A 16853-nucleotide genomic window follows, 5' to 3' on the forward strand; every position below is an offset into this window, starting at 1 on the left:
GCTCCAACCACTGAGCCAAACCAGCCAGGGCAAGAACTGTTTTCAATAAGCTAAAGGAAGTAACAATAACTACATTTGAAGAAAACAGAGATGACAGGAAAAGTGGTTTTATAAATGGTTTTGAAGCAGTCGAAGCAGATGTGATGACTGGCTAAACGAAAGGGCTCAACTTAAGATGTACAGAAGATATCTTTGGAAGCAGGGTTAACGACAATGTAAGGAAACACTGGTTTTAACAATGGAAAATGGAATATGTTGTTGACGTAGGTCTAAGGAGGTAATAGGCAGCTCTTGTGAAAGAAATATTAAGAAAGGAGAAAAAGAGTAATAGTTTAAAAGGTGCTCTCAGCTTCCTAGTCAACTTGGACAATGCTACAATCTTTTATCCTCCAAACAAGAAAGTCAGATAGGCTGGGAGAAAAAATGAGGAACAATTTTGTCTTCCTTATGTTTAATTCAACTAACAAAGGCCATAGGATGGTTGGTTTTACATATTCTAAACCACACAGGAATGGATGGATCATCAGGTAAAGATGTCTGCCAATAAAGATACTGTCTGTCGCCCTGGCCGGTTTGGTTCAGTGGTTAGAGCATCTGCCTGCAGTCCAGAGACCCGGGTTCAGTTCCCGCTAAGGGCACGTACCTGGGTTGCAGTTTGTCCCCAGCCCTAGTTGGTCATGCGGGTGGCAGCCACTTGATGTGTCCCTTTTACGTCAATGTTTCTCTCTTTCTCTCTCTTCCTCTCCCTTCCTCCCACTCTATCTGAACAAAATATGGAAAAATGTCCTCGGGTGAGGATAAAAAAAAAAAAAAAGATACTGTCTGTCATCAGTACATTGATGCCAGCTGAACCTGTAGTAGTGTCATATTACACTGTGCATCAGATAAGACTAAGATTTTGTTTTGTTTTTTTAAGCCAAGATCTTTCATCAACTTGCATCTCAGTACATTTATATCACTGACTTTATTTAGCATAGATCTTAACTATTTTACCACAAATAACACTGCTTTGTGTTGTTATAATATTCTCTATCAAACATAAATTGCTTGGTACATTATCTCATTAATTTAAGTCTTTGGAATTTCTAGACAATATATTTAATTCCATAACAATCATTTTTGTTACTGTTTTTATATTGTTATGACATTTGCCTCACAACAAAAAATTTTCTTTCAAATTTGGCAACTACTAAAATGTTGTAAATGTTTAAACATTTCCCAAGAGGCAAAATCCCAAGAATGTCCAATTGGGATTCTTTAAATTTATAAAATATTGCACTGATTTTTAATAAAGATTGAATAAATAAGTAACCTGAACTTTTAAATCTTAGAACATAGTTTCCTAACAACAAACTTAGCTGAGTTAAATTCCAAGATCCAGTATCTTTTGAAAAAAAAGTAACATTCTTACTCCAAGATTACTATATTAATAGAAATATTAAAAGAAACAACTGGCTGAGAGAGCACATTTCTAGTCACTAGATGGAATGCTGCCTAATTCATGAATCATTGAATAAAGCCTATTAAATCCTGAAAGAAAGAAAAAGAGAGAGAGAGAGAGAGAGAGAGAACGAACTTCTGGTCAAGATGGCAGCATAGGTAGACGCTGCGGTATCATCTTCTGCCACAACCACATCAAAATTACACTAAACTACAACCCAACCATCATTCATAACCACCTGAAATTGAGCTGAATGGGAGTCCTACAACTATAAAATTAATGAAGCAGCCACATAGAGACTGATAGGGGATGGGCAGGCAGGCTGGTCCCACACCCACATGTGGCAGATAAAAATCAGGAGGACACCTCGGCTGGGAAGATCCTCCCTGAAGAGTGAGGGTTTCCCGTTCCACACCAGGCGCCCAGCTCAGGGTTCCAGTGCCAGAAAGAGAAGTCCCCATAATTCTGGCTGGAAAACCAGCCAGAACTGAGGCTGAGAGAGGGTGCGGCTGCTGGAGCCCCAGGCAGTTCTCTTAAAGGGTCCATGCACAGGACTTACTCGGACTTGCTTCCTCTAAGCTTGGAGGGGAGACAGTTTGAGGGGCGCCAGAGTCACACAGGGAAGAACTGAGTTGTTTGGCTTCAGCACGAGGGCTGGAAAGGTGCTTTCTCCTGGACAAATGCACTGGTGGAGGCTGATATTCCTTTGCTGAGCACTTCCCTGGGGCAGCAGATGGCCACCATATCTGGGATTCCAGCAACCTGGCTCACACTGTTTGCCCCGCCCTGGTGATTCCGAGACCCTGCCCCACCCAGCTTTCGGGTCCACCCAAGCTTTTTGCAAAGGTTTTACCATAGGATTGGCCTTAGATCCTGCTTCAGAGTTTCCTAAAGTCTCTCAAACAAGCAGCATCTGGTCTCAGGGAGCCCCATACCTGTCGTTAAGTGGCCCCAGGCCTGGCACTAGAAGCAACTAACCTTGATTCACAACTGCCCTTTCCTGGGCACCTCTAAGCCCAGCACAAGAAGCAGCCATCTGCAGATCACTCTGTAGCTTATGCCGGGTGACCCTGGATAGAACACAGGCAGCGGCCAACCCTGCCCCAGGGCCAGCACACCCAGTGGACAGCTTCACACCACATTGAAAAACCACCACCCAACCACCTCCACAAGTGATACACTCAAGGAGTGGACTCAATGGGTGACAGAGCCCGGATAAATTAAGTCTTTCTCTGGGTGGTGGGCCCCTACACAACTGATCCTCCAAGGTAGTCAGAGGCCAGTGGTCAGTGGGCACAGCCAGTCCTTGCACCTGATCAGCCTGAGTAAATCCCTCCCACTGATGTGCCAACAACAATCAAGACTCAATTACAACAGAAGAGTGTACAGTCCACACTAGGAGTGCACCTTGAAGGCCCAGCTGGGGTGATCAAGGAGGCTGTGCCACCGGATCCTACAGGACACTTACAACAATAGGCCACCCTATGAAGTCTAGGAGACATAGCAACTCTACACAGAAACAAACATAGGAAAGCAGCCAAAATGAAGAGACAGAGAAACATGTCCCCCCAAAAAAGAATAGAACAAAACTCCAGCAAAAGAATTAAACAAAATGGAGATAAGCAATCAATCAGATGCAGAGTTCAAAACACAGGTTCCAAGGTTGCTCAAGGAACTTGGTTAGACATTCAAGGAACTTAAGGAAACCTCCAAGGAACTTAGTGAGAACATCAACAACATAAGAAAGGACCAGTAAGAAATGAAGGATGTATTAACTGAAATAAAGGATAATTACAGGGAATAAATAGTAGAGTTGGTAAAGTCAAGAAGCAAACCATCGATTTGGAATATACGGAAGCAAAAAACACCCAATCAGAACAGCAAAAAGAAAAAAGAATCCAAAAAAATGAAGATAGTGTAAGGAGCCTCTGGGACAACTTCAAGTGTGCCAACATTTGTATCATAGGGGTGCTGGAAAGAGAAGAGAGAGAACCAGAAATTGAAAACCTATTTGAAACAGTGACAGAGAACTTCGGTAACTTGGTGAAAGAAACAGACATACAAGTCCAGGAAGCACAGAGTCCCAAACAAGATGAACCCAAATAGGTCCACACCAAGACACATCATTATCAAAATGCCAAAGGTTAAATACAAAGAGAGAATCTTAAAAGCAGCAAGAGAAAAGCAATTCATTACCTACAACGCAGCTCCCATAAGACTGTCAGCTGATTTCTCAAAAGAAACTTTGCAGGCCAGAAAGGAGTGGCAAGAGATTTTCAAAGTGATGAAAAGCAAGGACGTACAACCAAGATTACTCTACCCTGCAAAGCTATCACTTAGAATCGATGGACATATTAAGAGTTTCCCAGACAAGAAAAAGCTAAAGGAGTTCATCACCACCAAACCAGTATTATATGAAATGTCGAAGGGTCTTCTTGAAGGAGAAGAACAAAAATATGAACAATAAAATGACAATTAATACATATCTATCAACAACTGAATCTACAAAGAAAATGAGCAATCTGACTCATAGATCCAGAGAACTTTTTGTTGCTTGCCAGATGGGTGAGGGCTGAGGGAATGGGTGAAAAAGATGAAAGAATTAAGAAGTACAAATTTGTTGTTAAACTGATGAACCTCAAAGGGAAGGGGGTAGGGAGGGTGGGATGAGATAAACCAAAGAACTTCTATGCATATATGCATAACCAATGGACACCTCCAATAGTGTGGGGAAGGAAGGAAGGCGCTGGAATTGAGGGGGGGGTCAATAGGACAACAATAATACAAACAATAAAGATGAGTTAAAAAAAAGAGAGAGAGAACGAACTGGCGTAGCAGGAAGCAAAGTTCAGGTTTTGTGATTAAAGCTAAAACAACAAACAAGTAGCATTTGTATATTTTAATTTTCAGATTTTAAGTGTAAAATTTGTAATAGCTATGCTTAAAATATAACCATTTCCCCACAATTAAAATGTATACAGTATTAACATTCGAAAGTAACTTAGACCTATTCTCTGCATACCTCAAAAAGCAGAAGGAAATTTTTAGAATATATGGACAAATGTATACGTAATGATTTGAATTACCTTTCTTCGTCTCGAACCCACACTGGAGTTTTAGGAATTTGTGCTTCAAACAATTTAGATGCTTTATAACAAAAATTGCTGCAAAAACACTGAAAAAAAACATTTTGAAACTAGTTAGGTTTTTTTCATTGTGAAACACAGCATACATACAGAAGAGTATAAAACATAAATATGTAGTTCAAAGAAAAAAATGAAAATTTATGAATCTACCACCCAAAGGTAGAGTACCTTTGAAGGCCTCTTTGTGCCCCTCCCTGATGATACTATGCTCCACATTCCCCAGTTAACCACTATTATAAATTTTGTTGCTCATTTCTTTGCTTTCCTTTACCATATATATTCTTATAAAATCTACCATTCAGTTTTGCCTACTTTTAAACTCTGTTTAAATGGAATTATATTGTTATATATTCTTGTCATTTCTTATTCCACATTGTTTTTTGAGATTCTTTCACAAAGTTGCAGCTTATTCATTTAAGCTGTGCAAATACTCTACCCTTTATTGTTTATGAACAATTGAGTTGTTTCTAATTTGTTTGCTATCACTGCAGTGTTACTATGAACTTTTTCTTTTTTGTTTTTGTTTTTGTTTTTTATCCTCACCCGAGGACATTTTTCCATTTTTTATTCAGATAGAGTGGGAAGGAGAGAGAGGAAGAGAGAGAAACATCGATGTGAAAGGGACACATCGAGTGGCCGCCACCCACACGACCCAACCAGGGCCAGGGACAAACTGCAGCCAAGGTACATGCCCCTAGCGGGAACTGAACCCGGGTCTCTGTGGACCGCAGGCTGACGCTCTAACCGCTGAGCCAAACTGGCCAGGGCTGCAGTGTTACTATGAACTTTTTCAAAACAATTTTTAAAATTGAAAAATGTGGTAAAATATGCAAAATTTACCATCTTAATCATTTTTTAGTATATAGTTCAGTGACATTAAATATCTCACTGTTGTGCAACCATCAACAGAACTCTTGCAAAACTAAAACTCTACACCCATTAAACAGTAACTCCCCATTTCTGCCTCCTCTGACAACTACCATTCTGCTTTCTGTCTCTATTAATTTGACTACTCTAGTTACCTCATATAAGTGGTATTAGGGATTTGTCTTTTTGTGCTGGCTTGTTTCTCTTAGCATGTCTTTAAATTTTATCCATGTAGCCCTGGCCAGTTTGGCTCAGCGGTTAGAGTGTCAGCCTGTGGACCAGAAAGACCCAGGTTTGGTTCCCACTAAGGGCACGTACCTCAGTTGCAGTTTGTCTCCGGCCCCGGTTGGGGTCGTGTGGGTGGCAGCCAGTCGATGTGTCTCTCTCACACTGATGTTTCTCTCTCTCTCTCTTCCTCCCTCTTTCCCTCCCGCTCTATCTGAAGATAAATGCAAAAATATCCTCAGGTGAGGATAAAAAAAAAAAATTTTATCCATGGTGTAGCATATGTTAGAATGTCCTTCCTTTTTAAGTTTTTAAGGGTGAATATCCCATTTTATGCATATACAATATTTTGTTTATCCATCTGGAAACATTCATATACATAAATACTTATGCACATGGGCAAGAATTTCCTTCAGCTATATACCAAAGAAAAGAAAGACTTGGTCATAAAGAACATGCGAATTTGACTTTATTAGATAATGCCAAAGAGTATACAGAGTTATTAATATTGTCAGATTTTTATATATATATTTATATATATATATATTTTTTAATCCTCACCCGAGGACATTTTTCCATTTTTTGTTCAGCTAGAGTGGGAGGGAGAGAGAGGAAGAGAGAGAGAGAGAAACATCGGCGTGAAAGGGACACATCGAGTGGCTGCCACCCGCCTGACAAACCAGGGCTGGGAACAAACCGCAACCGAGGCACATGCTCTTAGCGGGAACCGAACCCGGGTCTCTCTGGACCGTAGGCCGACGCTCTAACCGCTGAGCCAAACCGGCCAGGGTAGCAAAGAGTTTTTAAAACTCCTTGAATAAAATATCTATAAATGAAAAACTTTTAATGTGACTATTTTATAAAATGTAAGATTTTAAACAGTTGTTTTTAGAATTTTATTTAGCATAACAGTAAAAATTAACTGCTAAATTGAAAATAAACTTTAAACTTACCTTTCTTTCAGTAATATCATAGACTTTATTAGTTTTGGTAGAAATTTTATATTTCTGTTTTGGTACCTAAAAAAAAGAAAGTATGGTTTACAAAGAATTCAAGTAATAAACTTGAACTTATGTTACAAGTTATCTACATATCATGTCATTAGTTTATGACCTCAGTTTCACTTCTTGTTCTTTCTACAAAGTATTTTTGTTAAATATAAAAATTAAAAGTCTGTATTTTTAAAAATTACTTACAATTCCTAGCTTCTTGTGACATAAGGGATAACCACAGAGCTTGACAATGGAACGTTCATCCACGACATCACTGTAGTGAGCAGGTGTGATAAATTTCCCCTGTAATGAAATAAATGGAGCACCCCACCCTGGATTATTGGAAAAAGTTCATATCACTTCTCTAGGCCCCACAGATCTCATCTAAAAACACGGAGATAGGTTTGATATTATAATCAGAAGAGAAAATACAGAAAAAGAACTTAGAAAAGTGCTCAACATGTAGTAAGTACCAAAAAATGTTAGCATTAAAAAAGAACAAAAACAAAAAACTTTCTGCCACAGTAGACTATGCATCTTTGTAGACTATACAGTTCATAAAATAATTCTGCGGCAGGAGGAAGAAATGGTACTATAGTGATTGTTATACCAAAGCACAATATTTAAAGTACAGTTTATTTTTTTAAAGTGTTATTAAAAAAATAAACCACATAAAATAAGATATAATTTTACCTATTTTTAAAGCACAATCTTAAAAATCAAAGTATAACAAAGGTCACTGTGATTCCTGAACAAATTTTTGTGCAAAACCTTCCAGCTTTTTTTTGTTGTTGTTAATACTTATCTGAGGATATTTTTCCATTGATTTTTGGAGGGAGTGGAAGGGAAGGAAGGGGAGGTCAGAGGAGGAAGAGGGAGGGGGAGGGAGGGGGGAGAGAGAGAGAAACATCAATGTGAGAGAGACACAGCAACTAGTTGCCTCCTGCATGTGCCCCAACCTGGCTGGGGATTAAACCTGCAAGCCAGGCACATGCCCTTGGCTGGGAATCAAACCCACAATCCTCTGGTGCTCAGGCCAATGCTCTAACTACTGGCCAGGGCAAAATCTTCCAGCTTTTGAAAAAACTGTATAGGAGAATGGGGAAGAGATAATTATAAGCTAACATCGAATTTTTTCCACTGAGCCCTGGCCAGTTTTCCTCAGTGGTTATAGCATTGGCCCATGAACTGAGGGGTTGCGGGTTCAATTTCTGGATAAAGGCATGTACCTGGGTTGCAGGTTCGATCCCTGGTCAGTCAGGGTCATGTGAGAGGCAACCAATTGATATGTCTCTCTCACATGAATGTTTCTTTCTCTCTCTCTCCCTCGTTCCCTCCCTTCCACTCTATCTAAAAAGAAATGGAAAAATATCTTCCAGTGAGGATTAACAAAAATAATAATTTTTTTCCCATTGACATCTTCCTGTTCAAATAATCTCACTTCTGGAGATTATTTTTGAAGAAGTTTTTCTGGTTTTGCAGGGACTAAAAAACTTTTTATTGAGAGTGCTATAAGGTACTTGTTTCAAATGAAGCATTTCTGGTTTGTGTCTGTCTTTAGAGTTATCCATGGTACAGATTTTGATGCAGCTATCTATATTAACTTAAATATGATCATATTCATATTTCTCTTGTTTAGAAATCTCTAAGCCACACTAAGAATTACTTTTGCAATAGAAGCTCCGAGTTTCAATTTTCCATTTCTTTTTTCTAAGGATTATGAGCATATACTAGAAATTTCGATTCAAAATTTTAATGTAATAAAGTTGTTAAAGACAATAAAAATAAATGCAGATTATAATTTTCTTATTATCTGTTAAATCACAAAGGATCTATATTTGAGACTGTAACAATATCTAAATTAATGGAATTACATTAACAAAAATAATCTTCTGTTACTAAAATAGGGCAACATATAGAGTATGGAAAATAACATTGGGATCATTAGTACAAAGATGAAAATCAAGTGAGGTTCGCAGAATGATTAAAACAACTACTACTAAGGGATGAAATATGTATGTTATTTTTAACTAGTGCATTTAAAGTCATTAAATAAGTGATTCTTTTTAAATGCATAGATTATATAGCATGTTACCTGCATGTGGTGACTGAGAACAGATTCAAGAATTTCAATAATGCAAGTAAGTTTCATGTTGAACAGATTTAAAGATTTTCTAGCCTGGCCAGTGTAGCTCAGTGGTTGAGCATCGACCCATGCACTAAGAGGCTGCCAGTCTGATTCCCAGTCTGGGCACATGCCCAGGTCGGGGGCCAAATCCCCAGTCGGGAGCATGCTGGAGGTGGCCAATCAATGCTCTCTCTCATTGATGTTTCTATCTCTCTCTCCCCCTCTCCCTTCCTCTCTCTCCAAAAACAATAAAGAAAAAAACTAAAGATTTTCTACTACAAAAGTAATTATTTGTCAACACATACACACTCCCTTAAGAATTCTTCTGTGATATTCTCTTCTAAAAGCTGTTCAACAATATGTAGAGCTTTTCTCTCAAATTCTATCTTCTTCCTCACAGTCTCTTCTAGTTCTGCTTTCCTAAAATTAAAAAAGAATTAAGTTTTGTCATAGTCAATTTTCTGTTTTAAAATATAACACTAACAACTTATTATTTTGCTACTTGTATTTATATTTTTAATGCTGGTACTTCTGATCCAATAGTTTGCAAAAAGGAAACAAGCAACTTATTGTACTGTACATATAGAAAGTCAGCCACAATAACTAGATTATTTGATTTCCAGAACCCAGTGTACAAGAAAGAATTTAAGAGATTCTTATAGAAAAGAAAATGAAGTGAAACCTTTTTGCCAGTTAGAATTTATACTCTATTACTTTTGTGCCTGCCTAAACAGGGGGGCTTTTCCTTCAAAATCCTTGTAAGTAAGAAGGGTTTAGAGAGGAAAAAATATAATTTTGGCTCTTCTTATAAGTAAAAATTGTGACAAGTCTCAAAGGTTAACAGATGGCCCAGTTTGATAGGAGAGAGTCATATTTGCAAAGAAGTGTTTACTCACTTTTTGTTGTCTTATTAAATAACTATATTGATATGACTATGGTTTAGGAAAACAGCAATCTTCCTAGGAAGGCTGGTCCTTGTCCTGGCACATTATGTCAGCCTTTGCTTACCCCACACATTATGGAATATAAAAGCACAGCCTATCAGATCAAACAATGGTTCTCGATCCTAGCTGCAAGTTAGAACCATCTGATGAGGTTTTTCAAAAAGATACTATACTGCAGGCTCATTAAATCAGAATCTCTGAAGATGGGGCCTAGTTATTGGCATTTCCTTAAAAGTGCTCCAAATAATCTTAGTGTGCTTAGGTTGAAAATCATTGTCACAGGACCAAAGATACTATCTTGGTGATGCATGTGCTCCTTTCCTGCACTGGTTTCTACTTCCCTACTAGAACAATCTTTGTAGGTCTCTTGGACCTTGGCTTGGTTCTCATATCTGGTTCTAGAATGTACTCACCTTTTCTCCCTACCTTCAAAACTTTAGACTCTAATTCCTTACCTGGAGCAATATGTTTTACAAAACAATTTGGAGGGCTGACATAGGATTGCCAATAAGGTACAAATAAGGACATTAAAACAAAACTAAAATTATAACTAACACGTGTTCACCCATCATTTCATAAAGGCCATGCTCACAACAAAAAAGTATAAAAGACATGAACACAGCCCTGGTTGGTTTGGCTCAGTGGTTAGAGCATCGGTGCAAGGACTGAAGGGTCTTGGGTTCAATTCCAGTCCAGGGCACATACCTGGGTTGCAGGTTCCATCCCCAGCCTGGTTGAGCTCGTGTGGGAGGTAACCAATTGATGTTTCTTTCTCTCTCTCTCTCTCTCTCTCTCTCTCTCTCTCTCTGTCACTCTCTCATTCTCTCTCTCTTCCCCCTCTCCCTCCCTCTCTTCCACTCCCTCTAAAAAAAAATCAATGGAAAAATATCCTTGGGTGAGGATTAAAAAAAAAAAAAGACATGAACACAGATTAAAAGGCAGTTCTTCATACTCAGCTTTATAAAAAACTTTTATTTTTCGCATTTTGCTGCCTACCAATAAAAGCCATGTCATGTACTAAGATCAGTACACAATCTGCATTAGGAATTGCTGATTTAAGCGTTAACCATCTCAACTTGCAAGAACAGCCACACTTCTTTTAACTGATAGATATCAACAACTGCTTCCCATGGATGGCCAAGTCTCACAGCTTCCCTTGTCAAAAATAATGACAGGTAGTGTGGTATACAGCAGTGGTTCTCAAACTTTGGTTTCAGCATTCCTTTACACTCTTAAAATTAGAGCTTTTACTTACATAAATTCTATCTGCTGATACTTACCATATTAAGATAAAATGTGAGAAAATTTTAAAGCATTTATTAATAATATACCCATTACATGTTAACATATTTTTAAATTAGAAACTTAGTGTGAAGAGTAAAATTGTTTCATATTTTTGCAAAGTGCTTTACTTTCTGGCTTAACGGTAGTCACCTGGATTGAATATGGAAGTATTTTGCAACTGAAATAAATTTATAAAGGATCACTCCCTCAACCACTATTTGGTTACCCCCATGGATTTTTAATGTTTCATCATCTTCAATGATTTGCTCAAAATACATTTCAGCTTTTCTATATTCTGCAAATTGTGGTGCTCAAAATAAAATAGAATCTCCTTAGATTTGTGGTCAGATCAGTGTTGAAGAGAGTTGTAATATTTCTTAAAGCAAAGGCAATATAGCCCTGGCCGGTTTTGCTCAGCGGTTAGAGCGTCAGCCCAGAGAGACCCGGGTTCGGTTCCCACTAAGGGCACCTACCTCGGTTGCAGTTTATCCCCGGCCCCGATTGGGGTTGTGTGGGAGGCAGCCACTCGATGTGTATTTTTCTCTCTCTCTCTCCCTCTCACTCTATCTGAAAGAAAAAAAAAAAAGCAAAGGCAATATAATCATGCTGCTCCACAGGAAAATACTGGCATCTGTGTTTCACTTTATTGCACTTGACAGATGTTGCATCTTTTTTTTTACAAATTGAAGGCAAGACCCTCCACCAGCAGAAAGATTATGACTCGCTTTATTGCAGTGGTCTGGAACTGAACCTGCAATATCTCTGAGATATGCCTGTACTCCTAAAACAGATATCATATCCATCCAATTTCTCTATCCCTAACATCTTAAAACTTTTTAAACTTAAATTTCATCACTTTATTAAAGTTTTCCCATTTGCATGTAGAAAATTCAAATTTCTCACAACACCCTACCAGGTACTGTATGAATGGAATCCTTTCTAACCTTTTCCTATGCTCCTTTCTTCCCTTGCTCAGAATGCTGCACACTACCATGGGCATCTCTCCTTACTTTCAATGACCAAACCTTTTCTTGTCACACATACTGCCACCTGTGGCTGGAGGTCTTTCTCTCCTCATTATTCTGTCTGGTCAATGCCTACTTAGCCTTCAGGTCTCAGCTTCATTATTACTTTCTGAGACACTCTTTCCTGAAAACCTGCCACCCACCGTGCCAACCTCCAGAAATGGTTTCCTGGAGTCCCTGGCATATAAAGCAAAAAAAAAGGAGAGAGTATGCAAAAAGAGTACGTGGTTAATTCAGGAATGTTTATTCCCATAGACACCATTCTACAGATACTCTACCTTCATTAGAAATCTAAAAGTGTCTGATTTTGGTTTTCTTAAAGCATGGAGTAGGGGGATGTAACAGTCTATGTGAGAATGTATAGTGCTGCCCAGATCTTCCCTTTCTCACAATAATTTTTTTTTATTTATTTTTCTTTATTGATTTTTTAGAGAGAGAGGAAAGGGAGGGAGAGAGAGATAGAAACATCAATGAGAGAGAACATCGTTTGGCCACCGCCTGCATGCCCCCCCTGGGGATTTGGCCCACAACCTGGGCATGTGCCCTGACCAGGATTCGAACCGGCGACCTCTTTGTGCATGGGGCGACCTCTTTGTGCATGGGTCGATGCTTAACCACTGAGCCACACCGGCAGGCACAATAATTTTCTTTAAGGTAGCACCCATTATTGTTTTTTAAAATGGTTCAATTAATAGGAGATAAACAGCCAAGTGACTGAAATTGCCCAAATAGTTCTCTTACCTTTTAGAAGCATCTTCTTGTTGCAAGGTACTTGTCTGTTTAGTACCTAAAATTAAAAAACAAACAAAAAACAGGTCAATTCTACCCAAATACACTAGGTCAAAAGACAGATTCCTGCCCAAATAAACTAACTATCCCATCTTTTCTTTTCCACATATTCCATTACAAATCCCGTGCGTAAATCAAGTGAAATGGATTGGAATCAAATTTATTTTTGTAAATTAATTATTCCCGAATTGTTCCTGGTTAGCATGTGTCTCTTTCGGGGTTGAATTTTTCTCTTGTAACATAGTTATAGAATTAAGCAGTCCTTAAAATCTGAGATCGGGTACTTTTGGGGAAAACCTCTCTCCGTCCCCCACATATTGACTCCCAGGTAAGAGGGAGGGGGTTCTCGATACCTCGGGGACACGGGGCACCAAAGCAGCAGTACTGGAAGGAAGACCAGGGCTCGGTTCAAGGGCAGCCGCCCACGGCCTGCCGACGCTGCCCTGGTCACTTGCCCACTCTGGCGACCCCAGCTCTAGGCTCCCAGGACCTCCACTGCCCTTTCCCTCGGAGAGCCCATTCTGGGAACAATCCTGGAACGCTAGTGTATAAAGTGGGGGGTCCGGCCGGAGGTCTTTCCCGACGGCGGTGGGGCACTCTCGGCCTTCTCTGCCCCAAGTCCTCCTGCCCTGGGGCAGCCTTTCGGGAGCGTCCCGCGCGCCTTAGTCTGGAACTCTGTAGGGGCTCGGCCTCCGGGCCCAAATATAGGAAGGGGGCCTTTTGCCTACCTGAGGCCTTTCGGGCGGCTCGGGGGGCCCGGGCCTTGCGGCGGGCCGTGGGCGGCTCTGCCGATTCAGCCATGGGCCGCGTCGTCGGCCGGTGCGGACCGACCCGGCGTCTCCCTCCGAGGCCCCGCCTCCCCTAGCGTAGCGCGAGGCGGGGCCACCAGGGGCGGGGCTGGAGAGCGGCTGCGCGGCCGGGGCAGTGGAAGAGGACGCCGGACAGACCTGAGGCCCGGCCGGTAAGTGAGCGCCCAGGGAGGTCTTGGGCGGCCGCGCTCGCGGCGGACGTTGAGCCGCGGAGATGCGGCGCGGCGGGCAGATTAGGCCCGGCGAGGTGGTGGGGCCCAAACGCCTCGGCGAGCAAGAAGCAGGAGAAATGGCTTCCCTTGGATGCCGCCCTCGCGCGCGCTGGGGTGTTATCCGCCCCGGAGTGCGCTGCGGCGGGGACCCGGCGGACCCGCTCCGCTGCGGCGGGGCTGCGACCGGGCTTTCACGCCGGGAGAAAGGATGGGCCCCGGGAACCGGGCCGGGTTCCCCTGAGGGCCGCCGGCTGAGTTCACTGACGGGGGTAATTATTTTGGGGGCTGCATCTCTTAAGGGAAATGCCCTGGTCACACTTGGGGTGGAGGGCCTCTGAACTTTCACCACCTGTGGGTGAGCTGTGTTGACTTCAATTTTTGTCAAGTGGGACATGAAAATATAAAACACTCCCTGTTGATTAGAACTGATTTAAAGCCCAACTTTTGGAAATGTTTTCAGAAATGAAATACTTGGCTTTTGAAAATGTACATTGTGTGGTTCATATTTGCGGTCCTCTTGGGAGTGCTCTAGAGGATTTTTTTTTCAGGTGTATCTTTCAGGACTACACTAAGCAAAACCATGCTTAAGAAAACCTAAGAGATGCACCAGGCAGCAGAAGGGTTTTTTTGTTTGTTTTAGTGTTCCAATGCAACAGATTTATTGATTTTTTTTAAGCTACAAAAGTATAGCTACAACAACAAAAAACGTTTTCAAATGATCAAAATTTATAAAATTTAAAAAAGCTCTAGCATACCTAAAATTGATTATAAGTGGTTTATAGTGAGAAATGTGAAGGTTTTAGAATTAGAAATTAGGAATTTCTAGTAGTTTTCCCCTGGTTAATTGACATACAATAGACATTTAACATTGTATAAGTTTAAGGTGTACAACATGATAATTTGATATACGTAAATATTGCGAAATAATTACCACAAAGTTAGTTAACACATCTATTATAACAATTTTTGTGTGTGATGAGAAAATTTAATATCTACCTTTTTAGCAGTTTTCAGGTATATAACACAATGTTGTTAACCGTTGTCACCACACTGTACATTAGATTCCCCAGAACTTATAACCAGAAGTTTGTATCCCTTTTAAAATATGTATATAGCCCCTGCTGCTTTGGCTCAGCAGCTGGAGCATCCGCCCCCTGACCAAAGAGTCTCAGGTTTGATTCTGGTCAAGGGCACATACTTCGGTTGAGGTTCCCGTCCCCAGCCCTGGTCGGGTCATGCGGGAGGCAACCAGTCTATGTGTATCTTTCACATCGATGTTTACGCTTTCTCTGCCCACCCCCCCACACTCTATCTGAAGATATGGAAAAAGTGTCCTCGTGTGAGGATTAAAAAAATAAGGAAAAAAACATATATTTTTTTTATTGTTGATATTACAGCTGTCCCCCATTTTCCCTGCTTTGCCCCCTTCCTACCCCACCCCAGGCCTTCACTACACTATTGTCTGTGTTCACAGGCTGTGCATATATGTACTATATAAGTTCTTCGGTGTATCTTTCAGAACTACGCTAAGCAAAACCATGCTTCAGAAAACCTAAAAGATGCAACAGGGGTGTTTTTTTCGTTTTTTATATATTTTTATTTTCTTAGGCTAACATACTCCTAACTTTCAGTAAAACATTTCAGCTTTAAAACTTTTCTCTTTTCTTTTCTTTTTTTATTTTTATCCTCACCCGAGGACATTTTTCCACTTTTTGTTCAGGTAGAGTGGGAGGGAGAGAGAGGAACAGAGAGAGAGAGAGAGAAACATCGATGTGAAGGGACACATCGAGTGGTTGCCACCCGCACAGCCGACCAGGGCCGGGGACAGACTGCAACCTTAGCAGGAACCGAACCCGGGTCTCTCAGGACCGCAGGCCGACGCTCTAACCGCTGAGCCAAACCGGCCAGGGCTAAAACTCTTTTCTTTATTATATTTACTAATAATTCATCAGGATGAAATGTAACATCAATACTTCAATGTAATAGCTCTGGCAGTTAACAGTGTGCTTTATATCATTAGTACATTTCAGCATCAAAACTAGGAAAAATAACGAGGAATGGCTGTGGAAGAACTTCAGTCCATAATAAAGAGATGTGTAAGTAATTGTTTCTTTTTTTCTTTATGAAAAGTTAAATGCCTTTCAAAATATGGGAAGGGCACAGAATATTTTTAATTACACTTTTGAGCACTCAAATTATTTATCTTCTTTAATCATTGCTCCCCCCCCACATTTGAATGATATTTCGTTATTGTTATTTTTTTTCAAATATGTTTTTATTGAATTTTTTTTTTTTTTTTTAGAGAGGAAGGGAGAGAGAGATAGAAACATCAGTGTGAGAGAGCTACATCGAGGCTGCCTCCTGCATGCCCCCTTCTGGGGATGGAGGCTGAAACCTGGGCATATGCCCTGACCGGGAATTGAACCAGGACCTCTCAGTCCATGGGATGACACTCAGTCCACTAAAGCCAGGTGTGTTGTTTTTTTTTATCCTCACCCGAGGACACTTTTCCATTTTTTGTTCAGATAGAGTGGGAGGGGGGGAGGAAGAGAGAGAAAGAGAGAAACATCGACGTGAAAGGGACACATCAAGTGGCTGCCTCCCGCACGACCCAACCAGGGCCGGGACAAACTGCAACCAAAGTACATGCCCTTAGTGGAAACCAAACCCAGATCCTTCTGGATCACAGGCCAATACTTTAACTGCTGAGCCAAACTGGCCAGGGCTGGCCAGGCTATTTTTATTTTTAAAATTTATCTTTATTGTTGAAAGTATTACAGATGTCTCCCCCTTCCCCCCCCCCATTTACCCCCGCCAACCCATGACTATTCTGTATCAATTTGTATTTAACCCCTTCACCTTTTTTCCTATCCCCCCAAACCCCTCCCATCTGGCAACAAGCAAACAGTTATCTGTATCTATGAGTCTGTTTCTGTTCTGCTTATTCATTTTGTTTATAGATTCAGTTGTTGATAGATATGTATTTATTGC

At 40.6% G+C, this 16853-nt stretch overlaps 2 protein-coding genes across 6 annotated transcripts in view; one reads left to right on the forward strand and one right to left on the reverse strand.

Annotated features, from left to right (window-relative positions):
• RPAP2 (RNA polymerase II associated protein 2) overlaps nucleotides 1-13642 on the reverse strand; it is a 117523-nt gene extending 103881 nt beyond the window's left edge. For both annotated transcript variants that reach the window (XM_036257000.1, XM_036257001.1), the window contains exons 1-6: nucleotides 13570-13642; nucleotides 12794-12839; nucleotides 9105-9219; nucleotides 6876-6974; nucleotides 6633-6698; nucleotides 4528-4616 (exon numbers count right to left, since the gene is read on the reverse strand). In XM_036257000.1, the coding sequence (XP_036112893.1) occupies nucleotides 4528-4616; nucleotides 6633-6698; nucleotides 6876-6974; nucleotides 9105-9219; nucleotides 12794-12839; nucleotides 13570-13642 (488 nt within the window). The remainder of the gene's footprint in view (nucleotides 1-4527; nucleotides 4617-6632; nucleotides 6699-6875; nucleotides 6975-9104; nucleotides 9220-12793; nucleotides 12840-13569) is intronic.
• Nucleotides 13643-13777: 135 nt separating this feature from the next.
• The window catches only part of GLMN (glomulin, FKBP associated protein), a 70642-nt gene continuing 67566 nt past the window's right edge, over nucleotides 13778-16853 (forward strand). For 3 of the 4 annotated variants that reach the window (XM_036257166.1, XM_036257167.1, XM_036257168.1), the window contains exons 1-2: nucleotides 13778-13802; nucleotides 15883-15958. In XM_036257166.1, coding sequence (XP_036113059.1) covers nucleotides 15920-15958 — 39 coding nt within the window. In that variant the 5' untranslated portion in view covers nucleotides 13778-13802; nucleotides 15883-15919. The remainder of the gene's footprint in view (nucleotides 13803-15882; nucleotides 15959-16853) is intronic. The other variant, XM_036257169.1, reaches the window with a different exon arrangement.

The sequence above is a fragment of the Molossus molossus genome, unplaced genomic scaffold (genome assembly GCF_014108415.1).
Source record: "Molossus molossus isolate mMolMol1 unplaced genomic scaffold, mMolMol1.p scaffold_m16_p_12, whole genome shotgun sequence".
Classification (NCBI taxonomy): domain Eukaryota; kingdom Metazoa; phylum Chordata; class Mammalia; order Chiroptera; family Molossidae; genus Molossus; species Molossus molossus.